This window comes from Macaca thibetana, chromosome 14 (assembly GCF_024542745.1).
Source record: "Macaca thibetana thibetana isolate TM-01 chromosome 14, ASM2454274v1, whole genome shotgun sequence".
In the NCBI taxonomy this organism is placed as follows: Eukaryota; Metazoa; Chordata; class Mammalia; order Primates; family Cercopithecidae; genus Macaca; species Macaca thibetana.
Genome location: NC_065591.1, coordinates 46976559 through 46992138, shown reverse-complemented (window position 1 = coordinate 46992138; position 15580 = coordinate 46976559). Strand labels below are relative to the sequence as shown.

Genomic DNA, 15580 nt, shown 5'->3' with positions numbered 1-15580 from the left:
TTTCCTAAAGTTCAATAAAGGAGAGAAAAATTATGCAACAAATTTTATTTAGCAGTCCCAACATTCAGCACAAAAAGTTTACAGAGGATAGAAAGTGCATTAATAAAAGCCAGTCTTTACCAAAAGAAAACAGAAAATATATTATTGATTCAAAATATTTTACACTTGAATGATAAACTGCAATAACTTATTCTGGGCACCTACTGATAAGAGAAAGGAAGAGAAGAAAAGAATACTTTAAGAAGAGCTCAACTTCCAGCTGGTATCAGAGAAGTCAGTAGAGGTCACTGAGACCGGCAGTCTTTCTTGCTTTTTGCATTAGTGCCCTCAGCTGGAACTGTTTACGGGACAGAAGACGTACATGCTGGGAGGGGAAAAAAATTTGAATAGTTTAGAATGGCTTTGATTTAGGCCCAGTCATAAAATATCAGACAATTTGTAACCTAGATAGGATCTAAGAACCCTAACTCAACCTGTCAACCTTTGGAAAGAATACCTCATTACATGTGGCTTTTAAACTTCATATTATAAAGGCTTACTCAACAGGGAAAGCATTACATTGCAGGATCTGGCTCAGGAGTTTGACTTACACTTTCTTTTCCTAAGCCATGCCACTCAAGCAAGAGATTGTACAGAAAGAGTCCTCTCTTGGGTCTCTGGTTTACATCCAGCCATTCTTGTGGTTATACCACTTCTGAGGCACATGGTTTGGCCATTCCCCCACAGTGAGGAGACAGGCAAGATCAGCACATGACCTGACCTGGCTCCAGCTGCAGCTGGATCAAATATCCCAAGGGTGGCTGCTGCTATTCCTAAAACCATGTTCTCCATGACCCAAGAGACAGCAGTAGCCAAACTTCACTTACTAGATTTTCCTCTGTACAACAGCATTAAGCTTGAGACAACTTTCATTCAAGAGGGCTTGAAAGGACAGCCTGATACCTTGAAGGGCTGGCTGATGTGGGAAAACTGGTCTAAAGTTATATAACTCTAAGAAAATTAACAGATAAAAAATGGAGGTGGCACAATCAGTGATCTCAGGTGGTATGACCTCAAAGAACCAATGGAAATCTGATCGTGCCTCCTGATCCACCCAGGCACAGAATTACACTCATCTTAATGCTGCCTGGTGGATAGAGAACTGCAGCCACCAGCCCACTTTTCTTCCCCTGCTCAGATCAATCCTCAGTACTCTAGGTAAAAAGATGGCACAAAACCCTACATCTCATTTGCTGTCTTTTGGGAAGATAAAGAATCTTAATTCACACTACAGAGAAACTCTCTTGGTTTGTGGTTTGCAAGGTCAGGGTCTCTACAGCCCAAGTTAAAAAATCTTGGAAAGTAAAATGAAGACATACCTTCAGGAAGACATCCAGGTCTATCACTCCCCTTCTCAAGGCTTCTCCCAAGTAAAAGATAGTGTCTTCAATAGCGTTTTCTTCTGCATACAAATTCAGGATCTGTTTGTATAAGGGAGCTGTGGGAATGATAACTTCATCGATATCATTGTTTTCAGACTGATTTTCCATTTTCTCCAGAGCAGAACTGAGTTCTTCATCCTTCTTTTTCAAAAGTTCTATGTTTTTATCAACCTCAGCCTGAAAACAGAACAGTCCAAGCATTATTAATTGTACATAATTATCCACTTATCAGACATCTACAACACTTCACAGAAAAAGGTGGGCTAATAACCATGTTTAAATAACTCATGGATGAGAATCATGTTTCAGATAGCACCCTGGTCAAAGGTAGAGGAAAAGATGTGATCTATGCTGAGTGAAATACAGTAATGATGGAGATATCCTGAGCTGACCACTTTCAGCGACGGTAACAAGCTTGTCACTTGTCAGTGACAAATGATCCTGCAAACTAAGCCGTCAGACAAGATACTTTCCAGCAGAAGGTTCCTTTACATAGAAAATCATAAGAGGTTTTTCTTCTCAGCAAGTAGGCATCTGCCATAGGAGAGTAACTTTCCCGTCTATGAAGAGGATTCAATGCATAGAGGCCCAAATGTCTGTATTCTAATCACAAAGTATCACACGCAGGTGATGGCTGTAGGCTCTGAGTTGTATTGGTGTCACTTTCCTGAATTCTAAAAATTGGCTACTTCGAAGCTCATTTTATAATCTAGAACCACTTTGTAAGGCTAATGGGTACATACAAATCACTTTCCACAGCGCCCTCAACCTTCTAAGAATTCTTGACTCTTCCATCAAAAAGGCACATTTACTGGAATAAATTCTCCCTCATGGGGATGAAAATGGAGCATGAAATTGGCATTTCAATTATGCTGATGCCTCCACTTTATCATCATTAAGCAAAGCCACAGGGCTGACTTACACATGGACTCTCCAAGGCACAGCTGTCTGTTATAAATATGAGAAAGCTTAAAGAGCTGAAGGTTGCATATGCTATGTTTATATGTAGCTCTTTAGCCAACCAAGTATCTCTGGATTCTTGTGAAAGTTCCCCGAACATACTTTTAAAGATGGCTCACACAACCTTTGGAAACAATAAAACAGTACTGTCCTTTTAAGTCTGCACCTAGGATGTAGAGATCTTTATCATGGCTTAGAGCTCTCAACTTATTTCCTAGTAACTGGCAACATCAACCACTCAAACAGTCCTCCGTTGGGTTAAAACATCATTTCCTAGGGCAAAGGTGTGTTATGGTCTGGCTGTGTCCCCACCTAAATCTCAACTTGAATTTTATCTCACAGAAAGGGACCTGTGAAGGGGCGGAGGCGGTAATGGAATCATGGGAGCCAGTCTTTCCTATGCTATTCTCATGATAGTGAATAAATCTCACAAGATCTGATGAGTTTATCAGAGGTTTCCACTTTTGCTTCCTCCTCATTTCCTCTTGCCACCACCATGTAAGAAGTGCCTTTTGGTTGGGTGTGGTGGCTCATGCCTATAATCCCAACACTTTGGGAGGCCAAGGTGGGCAGATCACTTGAGATCAGGAGTTCGCGACGAGCCTGGCCAACATGATGATACCCCGTCTCTACTAAAAAATACAAAAATTAGCCAGGCATGGTGACAGGCACCTGTAATCCCAGCTACTGGGATTAAATAAATAAGGAGGCTGAGGCAGGAGAATCGCTTGAACCTGGGGGGTAGAGGTTGCAGTGAGCCGAGATCATACCACTTCACTCCAGCCTGAGCAAGAGTGAGACTCTCTCAAAAAAAAAAAAAAAAAAAGAAATGCCTTTTCCCTCCCACCATGATTCTGAGGCCTCCCCAGCCATGTGGAACTGTAAGTCCAATTAAACCTCTTTTTCTCCCCAGTCTCGGATGTGTCTTTATCAGCAACATGAAAATGGACTGATACAAGGTGCAAACAAAATGGTCTAAATATTATTCCCCTCCCAATCAAAGACCAAATACCAGACATAGGCTCCACTGTAAACAAAGCTATAAAAAATTACATTCACATGTCTAAAGATGCCTATAATTTTCTGAACTCCTATTATGCCCACAACATCCAGGATACATATAGAACACTTTGCCATGGCTACAATTCAATCCAAAACTTTTAAGTCTTTAATGAGTCACTTACTACTTCTTGATCTAAACGGGTAACCATCTCTTCCAGTTTTTGGTGACCCTTTTTCAGGTCTTCTTCTGTTCGTTTCAAGGCATTGAGCTCTGCCTGGGCACGATCCATTTCCTCCTTCATCCGCCATCTCAGTTTGTCACTGACCGCTGAGATGAGAGAGGCTCGGATGGTGTCCTCGCTGATTGTGCCATCCCTACTGGGACCTGCAGGAAACAGAGGCAAAAAACACTTGCTTACTTCCCAAGTTCCTTCTATTCGTCTCACAGCAACCTTCAGAAAAGAGGGCAATATGAACCGACACTTTCAAAATGTGAGGAAAGAAAAAAATTACGTTTCATCAGAAACAATGTAAAAAATCTGAGTTGATTCAGAAATACTTGCCCTGAAAGAGATTACTATTAATCCATGTTAAACCCAGTTTCCCTATTCATAGCCCAAACAATTAGCTATTTTCTCAATGAGACAGAGGCTATATCCCTACCAATTGCAATTATTCCTAAATCACCAACAAATGGCACGATAATTTCCACCAAGGAAAAACATTTGATGCAGGCAAAGTCCAATATCAGGCTTCATTGCTAAGCTGAAGGAGACAGGTGCCCACTGTAGCAGCCAGTGAGGACTGAGAATGGGCAGTTTCCCTAAACGAATGTACAGTTTAATAAGGCTCCCCTCTGTAAGACTTTCACTCCTTCACCCTTTACCAACAGGACAGAATGGATAAACAAAAAAGAATGACATCCAAAAATTCAACAGCTGATAAAGTGTTTATTCCCAGATTATTCTCTTCCAAATGTCCCTTCCTAATCAGTGTATTATATAATTTCCATGCATATTTCAGATCAAATAAACATCCCCTGGATATTTTCTTCAAAAAGGTCTCCTTTTTAATATAAAGATTGGGTATTCTTTTTTTTTTTTTTTTTTTTTTGAGACGGAGTCATGCTCTGTCGCCCAGGCTGGAGTGCAGTGGCCGGATCTCAGCTCACTGCAAGCTCCGCCTCCCGGGTACACGCCATTCTCCTGCCTCAGCCTCCCAAGTAGCTGGGACTACAGGCGCCCGCCACTTCGCCCGGCTAGTTTTTTGTATTTTTTAGTAGAGACAGGGTTTCACCGTGTTAGCCAGGATGGTCTCGATCTCCTGACCTCATGATCCGCCCGTCTCGGCCTCCCAAAGTGCTGGGATTACAGGCTTGAGCCACCGCGCCCGGCCAAAGGTTGGGTATTCTTTATGACTATCAGTGTTCTTCAGTTATTGTCCTAAATCAGCAAAAGTGTAAATGGCATTTTGACTTATGTTTGATTATAAAATACTATGTGAGGACATAAGTATATTTAACCTTAATTGCCTTTTTTTTGAGATGGAGTCTCACTCTGTCACCCAGGCTGGAGTACAGTGACATGATCTCGGCTCACTGCAACCTCTACCTCCTGGGTTCAAGCAACTCTCCTGCCTCAGCCTCCCGAGTAGCTGGGATTTCAGGCACACATTACACATCACAATGCCCGGCTAATTTTTGTATTTTTAGTAGAGATGGGGTTTCACCATGTTGGCCAGGCTGGTCTCAAACTTCTGACCTCAAATGATCCACCTGCCTGGCCTCCCAAAGTGCTGGGATCATAGGTTTGAGCCACTGAGCCTGGCCTTAATTCCTTCTTAACTCCTGAAGTTCTCTTTAGCATCTTCCCACAAAGGCAAAAACCTTCAACACATCTCCAAAGAAGACTGAAACCATTAATGGGTGCCTCCGACTCTCGTTTCTCCCACTTCTATTGGAACAAGAATCCTAACCCCTTTATTTACATGCCTGATTCCTCACTGTTCACAAGTATAAACTTCCCTTTCTCAGCAAGACAGCTTGCTTTCTTCCAGATCCTTCCGAAGGACCAGATGCTTTTAAGCTTGTACCTACTTCTCTAATTCCAATGAGTCTAAGTCCAACAACTGCTTTTACGATTATGCTTTTGTTCTTATTCTCTGGTTAAGGCTCTTAGCTAAGTTAAGGCCCATTTATTCACTTCTCTTACCAGCCCCAAACCGTGGGTCATCTTTGAAGCCCTATTCTCTCTAGTGTGTTTACATCCTCTGAGGTCAACTCCAGTCTTAGCCAACATCACTCTCTAATTCATGCACATTCTCAATAGAAGTGATATCCCCCAACAACTGGGCAAAAATTGGTTTGAGGTGGAAAAAAAAAGTCTTGTTCTTATGTATAAAGCAGAGATATCCATACAGTACCTAAACAGATACACAGTATAATCAACATTTGTCGGGGGTAGGAATTGTTAGGGGAAAAAAGTCTAAAAAGTCTTCCTAGGAGGGTGACAATGAAAAAAAAAAAAAAAAGTTAGGAAACACTGCTGAAATTCATCTGTGATCTTGTTTTTCAACTAGATGTTTTGTTGCTACTGTAAACTTCTACTTGCTGGCCTTGTCACTACCATTCCAATCTCTTTTTTTTTTTTTTTTTTTTTTTTTTTTTGAGACGGAGTCTGCTCTGTTGCCCAGGCTGGAGTACAGTGGCACAATTTGGGCTCACTGCAACCTCTGCCTCCCAGGTTCAAGTGATTCTCCTGCCTCAGCCTCCCAAGTAGCTGCAATATAGGCATGCACCACCACACCTAGCTAATTTTTCTATTTTTGGTAGAGATGGGGTTTCGCCATGTTGGCCAGGCTGGTCTCAAACTCCTGACCTCAAGTGATCTGCCTGCTTCATCCTCCCAAAGTGCTGGGATTATAGGCATGAGCCACTGAGCGTGGCCTTATCCCCATCTCATTCTTAAACTTAAGATCCACATCAGCTACATTTAAATTAAGCTAAACACAACCTATGAAAAGCAAACTTCCTGAAAGCCTTGTGAATTACCTGGGTCTTCTAATTACCTGTTAGATGATCCTGCTTTTTACCAAAACCATCAACAAACTCTGTCAACAAACTCTGTCTAAGCCATTCTAAACTAACAAAAAAGTTTAATGCTCTCAAATATCAGATCCCATCTTCTCTCTACCATTAAATTATGGTGAAAGCTAATCTTTGCCAATGATCTTTCCTCCATTAACAATAATTCCCAAAATATCAGCACAACAACTAGAATCTGCTCTCTCTTAACAGTTATCACTACACTTATTAGTTTAAAAACCTATTTTCTGAAGGAAAGGACTCTATAATCCTTATTATGCAGCCTAAATCCTAAATGTTAAGGGTGGCAAACTGTTGCTGAATGATTTCCTGAAATCAACAGAATTGGTTATCTTCTAGGAGTCCTACAGAAAAGGCTCAGATGGTTAGAAGTCCTTAGGATGTGCTTTTTTGGAAACTTTCCTTCTCTTGCCTTCTGCTGGAATGTAGAAGAAGGTAATTATTAAAATTGTTTATAAATATACAAGTGCTCAAAAATAAATAGTAAGGTGGTATTAAACCAAATGAAAGAACTCATCAGTATCTCTACTACCTGAAAATCAGAAAAGTGAACTGCTAAAACTCTACTGCTTTGAAGGCATGTGGTTGGAAAGAGTGCTGAAAAGTCATTACTAGAGTAAAATATTTAAAATTATGGATTTCCGGCCGGGCGCGGTGGCTCAAGCCTGTAATCCCAGCACTTTGGGAGGCCGAGACGGGCGGATCACGAGGTCAGGAGATCGAAACCATCCTGGCTAACACGGTGAAACCCCGTCTCTATTAAGAAATACAAAAAACTAGCCGGGCGCGGTGGCGGGCGCCTGTAGTCCCAGCTACTCGGGAGGCTGAGGCCGGAGAATGGCGTGAACCCGGGAGGCGGAGCTTGCAGTGAGCTGAGATCCGGCCACTGCACTCCAGCCTGGGCGACAGAGCCAGACTCCGTCTCAAAAAAAAAAAAAATAAAAAAAAAATAAAAAAAAATAAAATAAAATTATGGATTTCCAAGGCCACGTGCAGTGGCTCAAGCCTGTAATCCCAGCACTTTGGGAAGCCGAAGCGGGCGGATCACAGTTCGAGACCAGCCTGACCAACATGGTGAAACCATGTTTCTACTAAAAATACAAAAATTAGCTGGGCGTGGTGGCACACGCCTATAATCCCAGCTACTCAGGAGGCTGAGGCAGGAGAATCACTTGAACCCAGGAGGCGGAAGTAGAAGTGAGCTGAGATCGCACCATTGTACTCCAGCCTGGGCGACAAAGCAAGACACCATCTCAAAATAAAATATAAAAAATAAATAAAATTATGGATTTCAGTAACAGTGACAGGAGGCAGCCAAATGCCTGGGCAGATGGGGTGGGTCCCCGGTGAAACACCACCTTCAAGCCAAAAACAGCCGAAAGGCTGAAAGATTGGACTGTAGGTTCTGGATGAAACCCCTGACATACAGTGAGAACTTCTATTCCTGTTTGCTCACCCTTTCCCATTGATTCCTTCTAAATAATGCCTTTTAACCAATCAAATGTTACCTTTTCCAATACTACCTATGGCCTACCCTGATTTCCTAAGAGCCCCTAAGAAGCCCCAGGACTCTGGGAACTTTCCCACCTTTGGGTAGGGGAACCACCCCCGTGTCTCCTTTCCACTGAAAGCTATTTCATCACTCAATAAAACTCCCTGTCTTGCTCACGCTTTGATTGTCAGTGCATCCTCATTCTTTCTGGGCACAGGACAAGAACTTGGGAACCAGTGGGTAAGCCAGACTCGGCCCAAGTGGGCCGAGTGGGAGGGCTGTCTCCTGCAGCAGGAAGCATGGTTGAGGGAGGCCCAGGCAGGGTGTCGCTGGTCAGAGGTCCCTGGCTTGCAGAGTGACTGAGAAGAAAATCTTGCATCATCAACACTATCACTGCTTCACTTTATTCAAACAATTTTGCCCAACCAGCCACCATAATTCAGTGCTAAGCCCCTTCGGCAGTTAAATTCTTTAAATATTTCTGTCCCCAAGGGAACATCCAAATTCTTTAGCAATGAATATTACCATAATTCCCATAATTCAATCTCTTGGACTTGCTTTGGTTTCCATTTTTGCCAGGGAGGGGAAAACTGATTTATAATTTTGGTCTCTCACAACAAATTCGAAGGATGAGAAAAAATGTAAACTGCAATACAGTTTGAGAAAACTACTAAAACACCTTAACACAAGGAAGAATAAACATGAGATCTTTGCTGTAACCATTAAAATGCTTTTTCTAGTAGAGAGGTAGTCTCTCAATGTTGCTCAGGCTGGTCTCAAATTCCAGGCTCAAGCTATCCTCCTGCCTCAGCCTCCTGGAGTGCTGGGATTACAGGCATGAGCCACTGTGCCTGGCATCCCACCTATTTGCTATTGCAAAAAAACAAAAACGAAAGAAACAAAAAACCTCAAAGTATAGGAATCTGCTATAATACCTGGTTTGTAAAAGGAGTGATGGCCCAGCTCATGCTTCAGTGAGCATACATCCTCCTTTTCCATTGCTACATGTTGCCCATCTCATCTTCAATATTATAGTATCAGGCAGGAAGCTTTTGGCAGATCTTAATTTTTTTTTTCTTTTGTGTTCAGGTATTTTTTGTTTTCAACTGATAAAATTTTTATTTCACTTTGAATTTTTACACTTTTCCTGATTATTCTGTGTAAGGTGAAACTAGAACTGTTTAAAAGACATACACAAACCTAGTACATCAATAACTGGGGATTTTTCTTTTTTGCTATACTATTTTCACAACCACGGGTGTGCTTGCTAGGCAATATAATCATCACAGAAGAAAATGTTAGGCGGAAAACTGGTTAAGGAAAAACAGAGCAAGAAAAGAGCTACCAGATATACAAACAGGCTCAGTTCCACATGCACTACTTTATTTTCAAGGGCCAACTATTAACTGCACATTTTTGTTCAGCTAGAAAGGTGGGATTTTTGTTTTTTCTTTCTTTGGTTTGTTTTAAATCAGTGCATGAGTTTTTCTTTTCTCATTTCAGCAGATGGACAAACAGATGGACTCTACAGCTAAGTGGAATGTTAAAGGTAGAGGGGTGATATTGTGAGACTGATAGGCCTATTATCAATTCTCTTCACTGCAGTGTCCATGCAACTTCCCTGAATACAGGGTCTCATTAAAACATATCTGAGAGCTGAGCTGGATGAGTGCAACTGGAAGACTTGGTGAGGGGCACTAAAAAGCATGATCAGGGCCAGCCTCAATACAGGGAGAAGTCAGGGATATTTAAAAATACTTTCTTGATTCAGATCCTGGTAAGACTGAAGAGCAACACCGTGTTGAGAACTGGAGGAAGACAGAGCTCTGGTGCCAGAGGCTCTTCTCAAGTCTTTAAAGCCAGGCTTGCTCACCAAGGTGCTCACTAATGTCTCTCTCCCCTGCCCATATACAGCATTAAAAAGTGAAAAAAAAGATAAAGATAGAATTCAAAAAGCAAAAAAAGTAAGGAAGCAGAGGGACAGAAATTTAGGAAGGAAGATAAAACCAAAGTCAACAGTCAAAAAGGATAGTGGGGGGCCGAGTACGGTGGCTCATGCCTGTAATCCCAGCACTATGGGAGGCCGAGGAGGGTGGATCATGCGGTCAAGAGATCGAGACCATCCTGGCCAACATGGTGAAACCCCATCTCTACTAAAAATACAAAAATTAGCTCGGGATGGTGGCGCGTACCTATAGTCCCAGCTACTTGGGAGGCTGAGGCAGGAGAATCGCTGGAACCTGGGAGGCGGAGGCTGCAGCGAGCCAAGATCACGCCACTGTACTCCAGCCTGACAAAAGAGCAAGACTCCAGCTCAAAAAAAAAAAAAAAAAAGAATGTTTAGATTTAAAAATTTAAAAGTCGCATGCCACGAAGAACCTGAAAACTGAGTACTCCTCAAGTGAAAGGTAATCTCTACGGAACATCATTCTTCTTTTTTTTTTTGGAGATGAGGTCTCCCTATGTTGCCCAGGCTGCAGTGCAGTTATTCACAGGTGCAGCCAAAAGGCACTGCAGCCTTAAACTCCTACGCTCAGGCGATCCTCCTGCCTCAGCCTCCCAAGTAGTTAGGACTATATGCATGCACCACCATGCCTGACTCAGAAGGTTATTCTTAAAGATATTATCCAGGAAGCAGGTAAGGTCATTCATAAAACACACGGCTTTTTTCTTTAGCTAGTGTTAACAAAAATAGATTCCATTATTGAAGCACAAGTTGCAAACTGGTAACATAGTGAACATATTGCAGTAGGAAAGGGGATTTAGTCAGGTGTGTTATATGAGCACTTGAACTTTTTAAGGTGTCATAGCCAGTTAATCTGCCACAAAGAATTTAAATTTCAGGATTCGAGTTTCTTCAGAGGAAGACACTGTGGACATCTGTGGTCATGAACTTTTGAGTGGCAACAGCCCAAACAGGTCAAGTGTCTTTAAGCTCCAAACAACAGGCAGCATTACTGTGAATGACCATTAAACTCAAATGCCAAATGATGTAGTCTCACTCCAAGTTCTAGCATCACAATATAATCTCTATAACCTTCTGTACAACTTTACAATGGAATTGTATTTTAATGATTCTGATATCAGATTAAACTTTCCAAAAAGTTACACATAATTCAGGTCAATTTTTTTTTTTACAAATATTAAATAAGACTTGCATTTGGAGGATTAAAAAGTCTAATATTCTCTTTCATTATTTATTCATGATTTCATTTTGTCTTGAGCAATTTTACTAAAAGCAACTCAATTTTATTAGGTGTTTTTCTGTTTCTCTTAAAAAACAGCTTTTGATTTTGACTGTCCTCTCAATGATTTCTAGTTTCTCTCTCATTAAGAATTAAACTTTTTCTTTCTCTTAATTTCCTTTTTTAAAAAATTATTATTATACTTTTAAGTTCTAGGGTACATGTGCACAACGTGCAGGTTTGTTACATATGTATAAATGTGCCATGTTGGTGTGCTGCATCCACTAACTCATCATTTACATTAGATATATCTCCTAATGCTATCCTTCCCACTTCCCCTCACCCCAAAACAGGCCCCGGTGTGTGATGTTGCCCATCCTGTGTCCAAGTGTTCTCATCGTTCAATTCCCACCTATGAGTGAGAACATGCGGTGTTTGGTTTTCTGTCCTTGTGACAGTTTGCTGAGAATGATGGTTTCCAGCTTCATCCATGTCCCTACAAAGGACATGAACTCATCCTTTTTTATGGCTGCATAGTATTCCATTGTGTATACGTGCCACATTTTCTTAATTCAGTCTATCATTGATGGACATTTGAGTTGGTTCCAAGTCTGTGCTATTGTGAATAGTGCTGCAATAAACATACGTGTGCATGTGTCTTTATAGCAGCATGATTTATAATCCTTCGGGTATATCCCCAGTAATGGGATTGCTGGGTCAAATGGTATTTCTAGTTCTAGATCCTTTAGGAATCGCCACACTGTCTTCCACAATGGTTGAGCTAGTTTACAGTCCCACCAACAGTGTAAAAGTGTTCCTATTTCTCCACATCCTCTCCAGCACCTGTTGTTTCCTGACTTTTTAATGATCGCCATTCTAACTGGCGTGAGATGGTATATCATTGTGGTTTTGATTTGCATTTCTCTGATGGCCAGAGATGATAAGCATTTTTTCATGTGTCTGTTGTCTGCATAAATGTCTTCTTTTGAGAAGTGTCTGTTATCCTTCGCCCACTTTTTGATGGGGTTGTTTGATTTTTTTCTTGTAAATTTGTTTAAGTTCTTTGTAGATTCTAGATATTAGCCCTTTGTCAGATGGGTAGATTGCAAAAATTTTCTCCCATTCTGTAGGCTGCCTGTTCACTCTGATGGTAGTTTCTTTTGCTGTGCAGAAGCTCTTTAATTAGATCCCATTTGTCAATTTTGGCTTTTGTTGCCATTACTTTTGGTGTTTTAGTCATGAAGTCCTTGCCTATGCCTATGTCCTGAATGGTATTGCCTAGGTTTTCTTCTAGGGTTTTTATGGTTTTAGGTTTGACATTTAAGTCTTTAATCCATCTTGAATTAATTTTTGTATAAGGTGTAAGGAAGGGATCCAATTTCAGCTTTCTACTTATGGCTAGCCAGTTTTCCCAGCACCATTTATTAAATAGGGAATCCTTCCCCCATTTCTTGTTTTTGTCAGGTTTGTCAAAGATCAGATAGTTGTAGATGTGTGGTATTATTTCTGAGGGCTCTGTTCTGTTCCATTGGTCTATATCTCTGTTTTGGTACCAGTACCATGCTGTTTTGGTTACTGTAGCCTTGTAGTATAGTTTGAAGTCAGGTAGCGTGATGCCTCCGGTTTTGTTCTTTTGGCTTAGGATTGTCTTGGCAATGTGGACTCTTTTTTGGTTCCATATGAACTTTAGTTTTTTCCAATTCTGCGAAGAAAGTCATTGGTAGCTTGATGGGGATGGCATTGAATCTATAAATTACCTTGGGCAGTATGGCCATTTTCACGATATTGATTCTTCCTATCCATGAGCATGGAATGTTCTTCCCTTTGTTTGCGTCCTCTTTTATTTCATTGAGCAGTGGTTTGTAATTCTCCTTGAAGAGGTCCTTCACATCCCTTGAAAGTTGTGTTCCTACGTATTATATTCTCTGTGAAGCAATTGTGAATGGGAGTTCACTCATGATTTGGCTCTCTGTTTGTCTGTTATTGATGTATAGGAATGCTTGTGACTTTTGCACATCGATTTTGTATCCTGAGACTTTGCTGAAGTTTCTTATCAGCTTAAGGAGATTTGGGGCTGAGACGATGGGGTTTTCTAAATATACAATCTCGTCATCTGCAAACAGGGACAATTTGACTTCCTCTTTTCCTAACTGCATACCCTTTATTTCTTTCTCCTGCCTGACTGCCCTAGCCAGAACTTCTAACACTATATGTTGAATAGGAGTGGTGAGATAGGGTATCCTTGTCTTGTGCCAGTTTTCAAAGGGAATGCTTCCAGTTTTTGCCCATTCAGTATGATATTGGCTGTGGGTCTGTCATAAGTAACTCTTACTATTTTGAGATATGTCCCATCAATACCTAATTTATTGACAGTTTTTAGCATGAAGGGCTGTTAAATTTTGTCAAAGGCCTTTTCTGCATCTATTGAGATAATTATGTGGTTTTTGTCTTTGGTTCTGTTTATATGATGGATTACGTTTACTGATTTGCATATGTTGAACCAGCTTTGCATCCCAGGGATGAAGCCCACTTGATCATGGTGGATAAGCTTTTTGATGTGCTGCTGGATTCGGTTTGCCAGCATTTTATTGAGGATTTCTGCATCGATGTTCATCAGGGATACTGGTCTAAAATTCTCTTTTTTTTTGTTGTGTCTCTGCCAGGCTTTGGTATCAGGATGATGCTGGCCGCATAAAATGAGTTAGGGAGGATTCCCTCTTTTTCTATTATCGGAATAGTTTCAGAAGGAGTGGTACCAGCTCCTCTTTGTATCTCTGGTAGAATTTGGCTGTGAATCCGTCTGGTCCTAGACTTTTTTTGGTTGGTAGGCTCGTAATTATTGTCTCAATTTCAGAGCCTGTTATTGGTCTATTCAGGGATTCAACTTCTTCCTGGTTTAGTCTTGGGAGGGTGTATGTGTCTAGGAATTTATCCATTTCTTCTAGATTTTCTAGTTTATTTGCGTAGAGGTGTTTATAGTATTCTCTGATGGTAGTTTGTACCTCTGTGGGATCGGTGATGATATCCCCTTTATCATTTTTTATTGTGTCAATTTGATTCTTCTCTCTTTTCTTCATTAGTCTTGCTAGCAGTCTATCAATTTTGTTGATCTTTTCAAAAAACCAGCTCCTGGATTAACTGATTTTTTTGAAGGGTTTTTCGTGTCTCTATCTCCTTCAGTTCTGCTCTGATCTTTCCATGTTTAGTGCTTCCTTCAGGAGCTCTTGTAAGCCAGTCCTGGTGGTGACAAAATCTCTCATTTGCTTGTCTGTAAAGGATTTTATTTCTCCTTCATTTATGAAGCTTAGTTTGGCTGGATATAAAATTCTGGGTTGAAGTCTTTCCTTTAAGGATGTTGAATATTGGCCCCCACTCTCTTTTGGCTTGTAGAGTTTCTGCCGAGAAATCCACTGTTAGTCTGATGGACTTCCCTTTGTGGGTAATCTGACCTTTCCCTCTGGCTGCCCTTAACATTTTTTCCTTCATTTCAACCTTGGTGAATCTGACAATTTTGTGTCTTGGGGTTGCTCTTCTCAAGGAGTATCTTTGTGGCATTCTCTGTATTTCCTGAATTTGAATGTTGGCCTGCCTTGCTAGGTTGGGGAACTTCTCCTGGATAATATCCTGCAGAGTGTTTTCCAACTTGGTTCCATTCTCCCCGTCACGTTCAGGTACACCAATCAGACGTAGATTTGGTCTTTTCACATAGTCCCATATTTCTTGGAGGCTTTGTTTCTTTTTACTCTTTTTTCCTCTAAACTTCTCTTCTCGTTTCATTTCATTCATGTGATCTTCAATCACTGATACCCTTTCTTCCAGTTGATCGAATCGGTTACCGAAGCTTGTACATGCATCACGTAGTTCTCGTGTCATGGTTTTCAGCTCCATCAGGTCATTTAAGGTCTTCTCTATGCTGTTTATTCTAGTTAGCCATTCGTCTAATCATTTTTCAAGGTTTTTAGCTTCTTTGTAATGGGTTCGAACATCCTCCTTTAGCTTGGAGAAGTCTGTCATTACTGATCTTCTGAAGCCTTCTCTCAACTCATCAAAGTCATTCTCCTTCCAGCTTTGTTCCATTGCTAGCGAGGAGCTGCATTCCCTTGGAGAAGAAGAGGTGCTCGATGTTTAGAATTTTCAGCTTTTCTGCTCTGCTCTGGTTTCTCCCCATCTTTGTGGTTTTATCTACCTTTGGTCTTTGATGATGGTGATGTACAGATGGGGTTTTGGTGTGGATGTCCTTTCTGTTTGTTAGTTTTACTTCTAACAGTCAGGACCCTCAGCTGCAGGTCTGTTGGAGCTTGCTGGAGGTCCACTCCAGAGCCTGTTTTCCCAGGTATCACCAGTGGAGGCTGCAGAACCGTGAATATTGCAGAACGGCAAATGGTGCTGCCTGATCGTTCCTCTGGAAGCTTTGTCT

The 15580-nt window shown here is 41.2% G+C and overlaps 1 protein-coding gene across 2 annotated transcripts in view; it reads right to left on the bottom strand.

The window, feature by feature from the left end:
- Nucleotides 1-30: 30 nt before the first annotated feature.
- TSG101 (tumor susceptibility 101) overlaps nt 31-15580 on the bottom strand; it is a 52742-nt gene continuing 37192 nt past the window's right edge. For both annotated transcript variants that reach the window (XM_050755440.1, XM_050755441.1), the window contains 3 exons: nt 3566-3768; nt 1359-1598; nt 31-364 (listed from right to left, as the gene is read on the bottom strand). In XM_050755440.1, coding sequence (XP_050611397.1) covers nt 275-364; nt 1359-1598; nt 3566-3768 — 533 coding nt within the window. In that variant the 3' untranslated portion in view covers nt 31-274. The remainder of the gene's footprint in view (nt 365-1358; nt 1599-3565; nt 3769-15580) is intronic.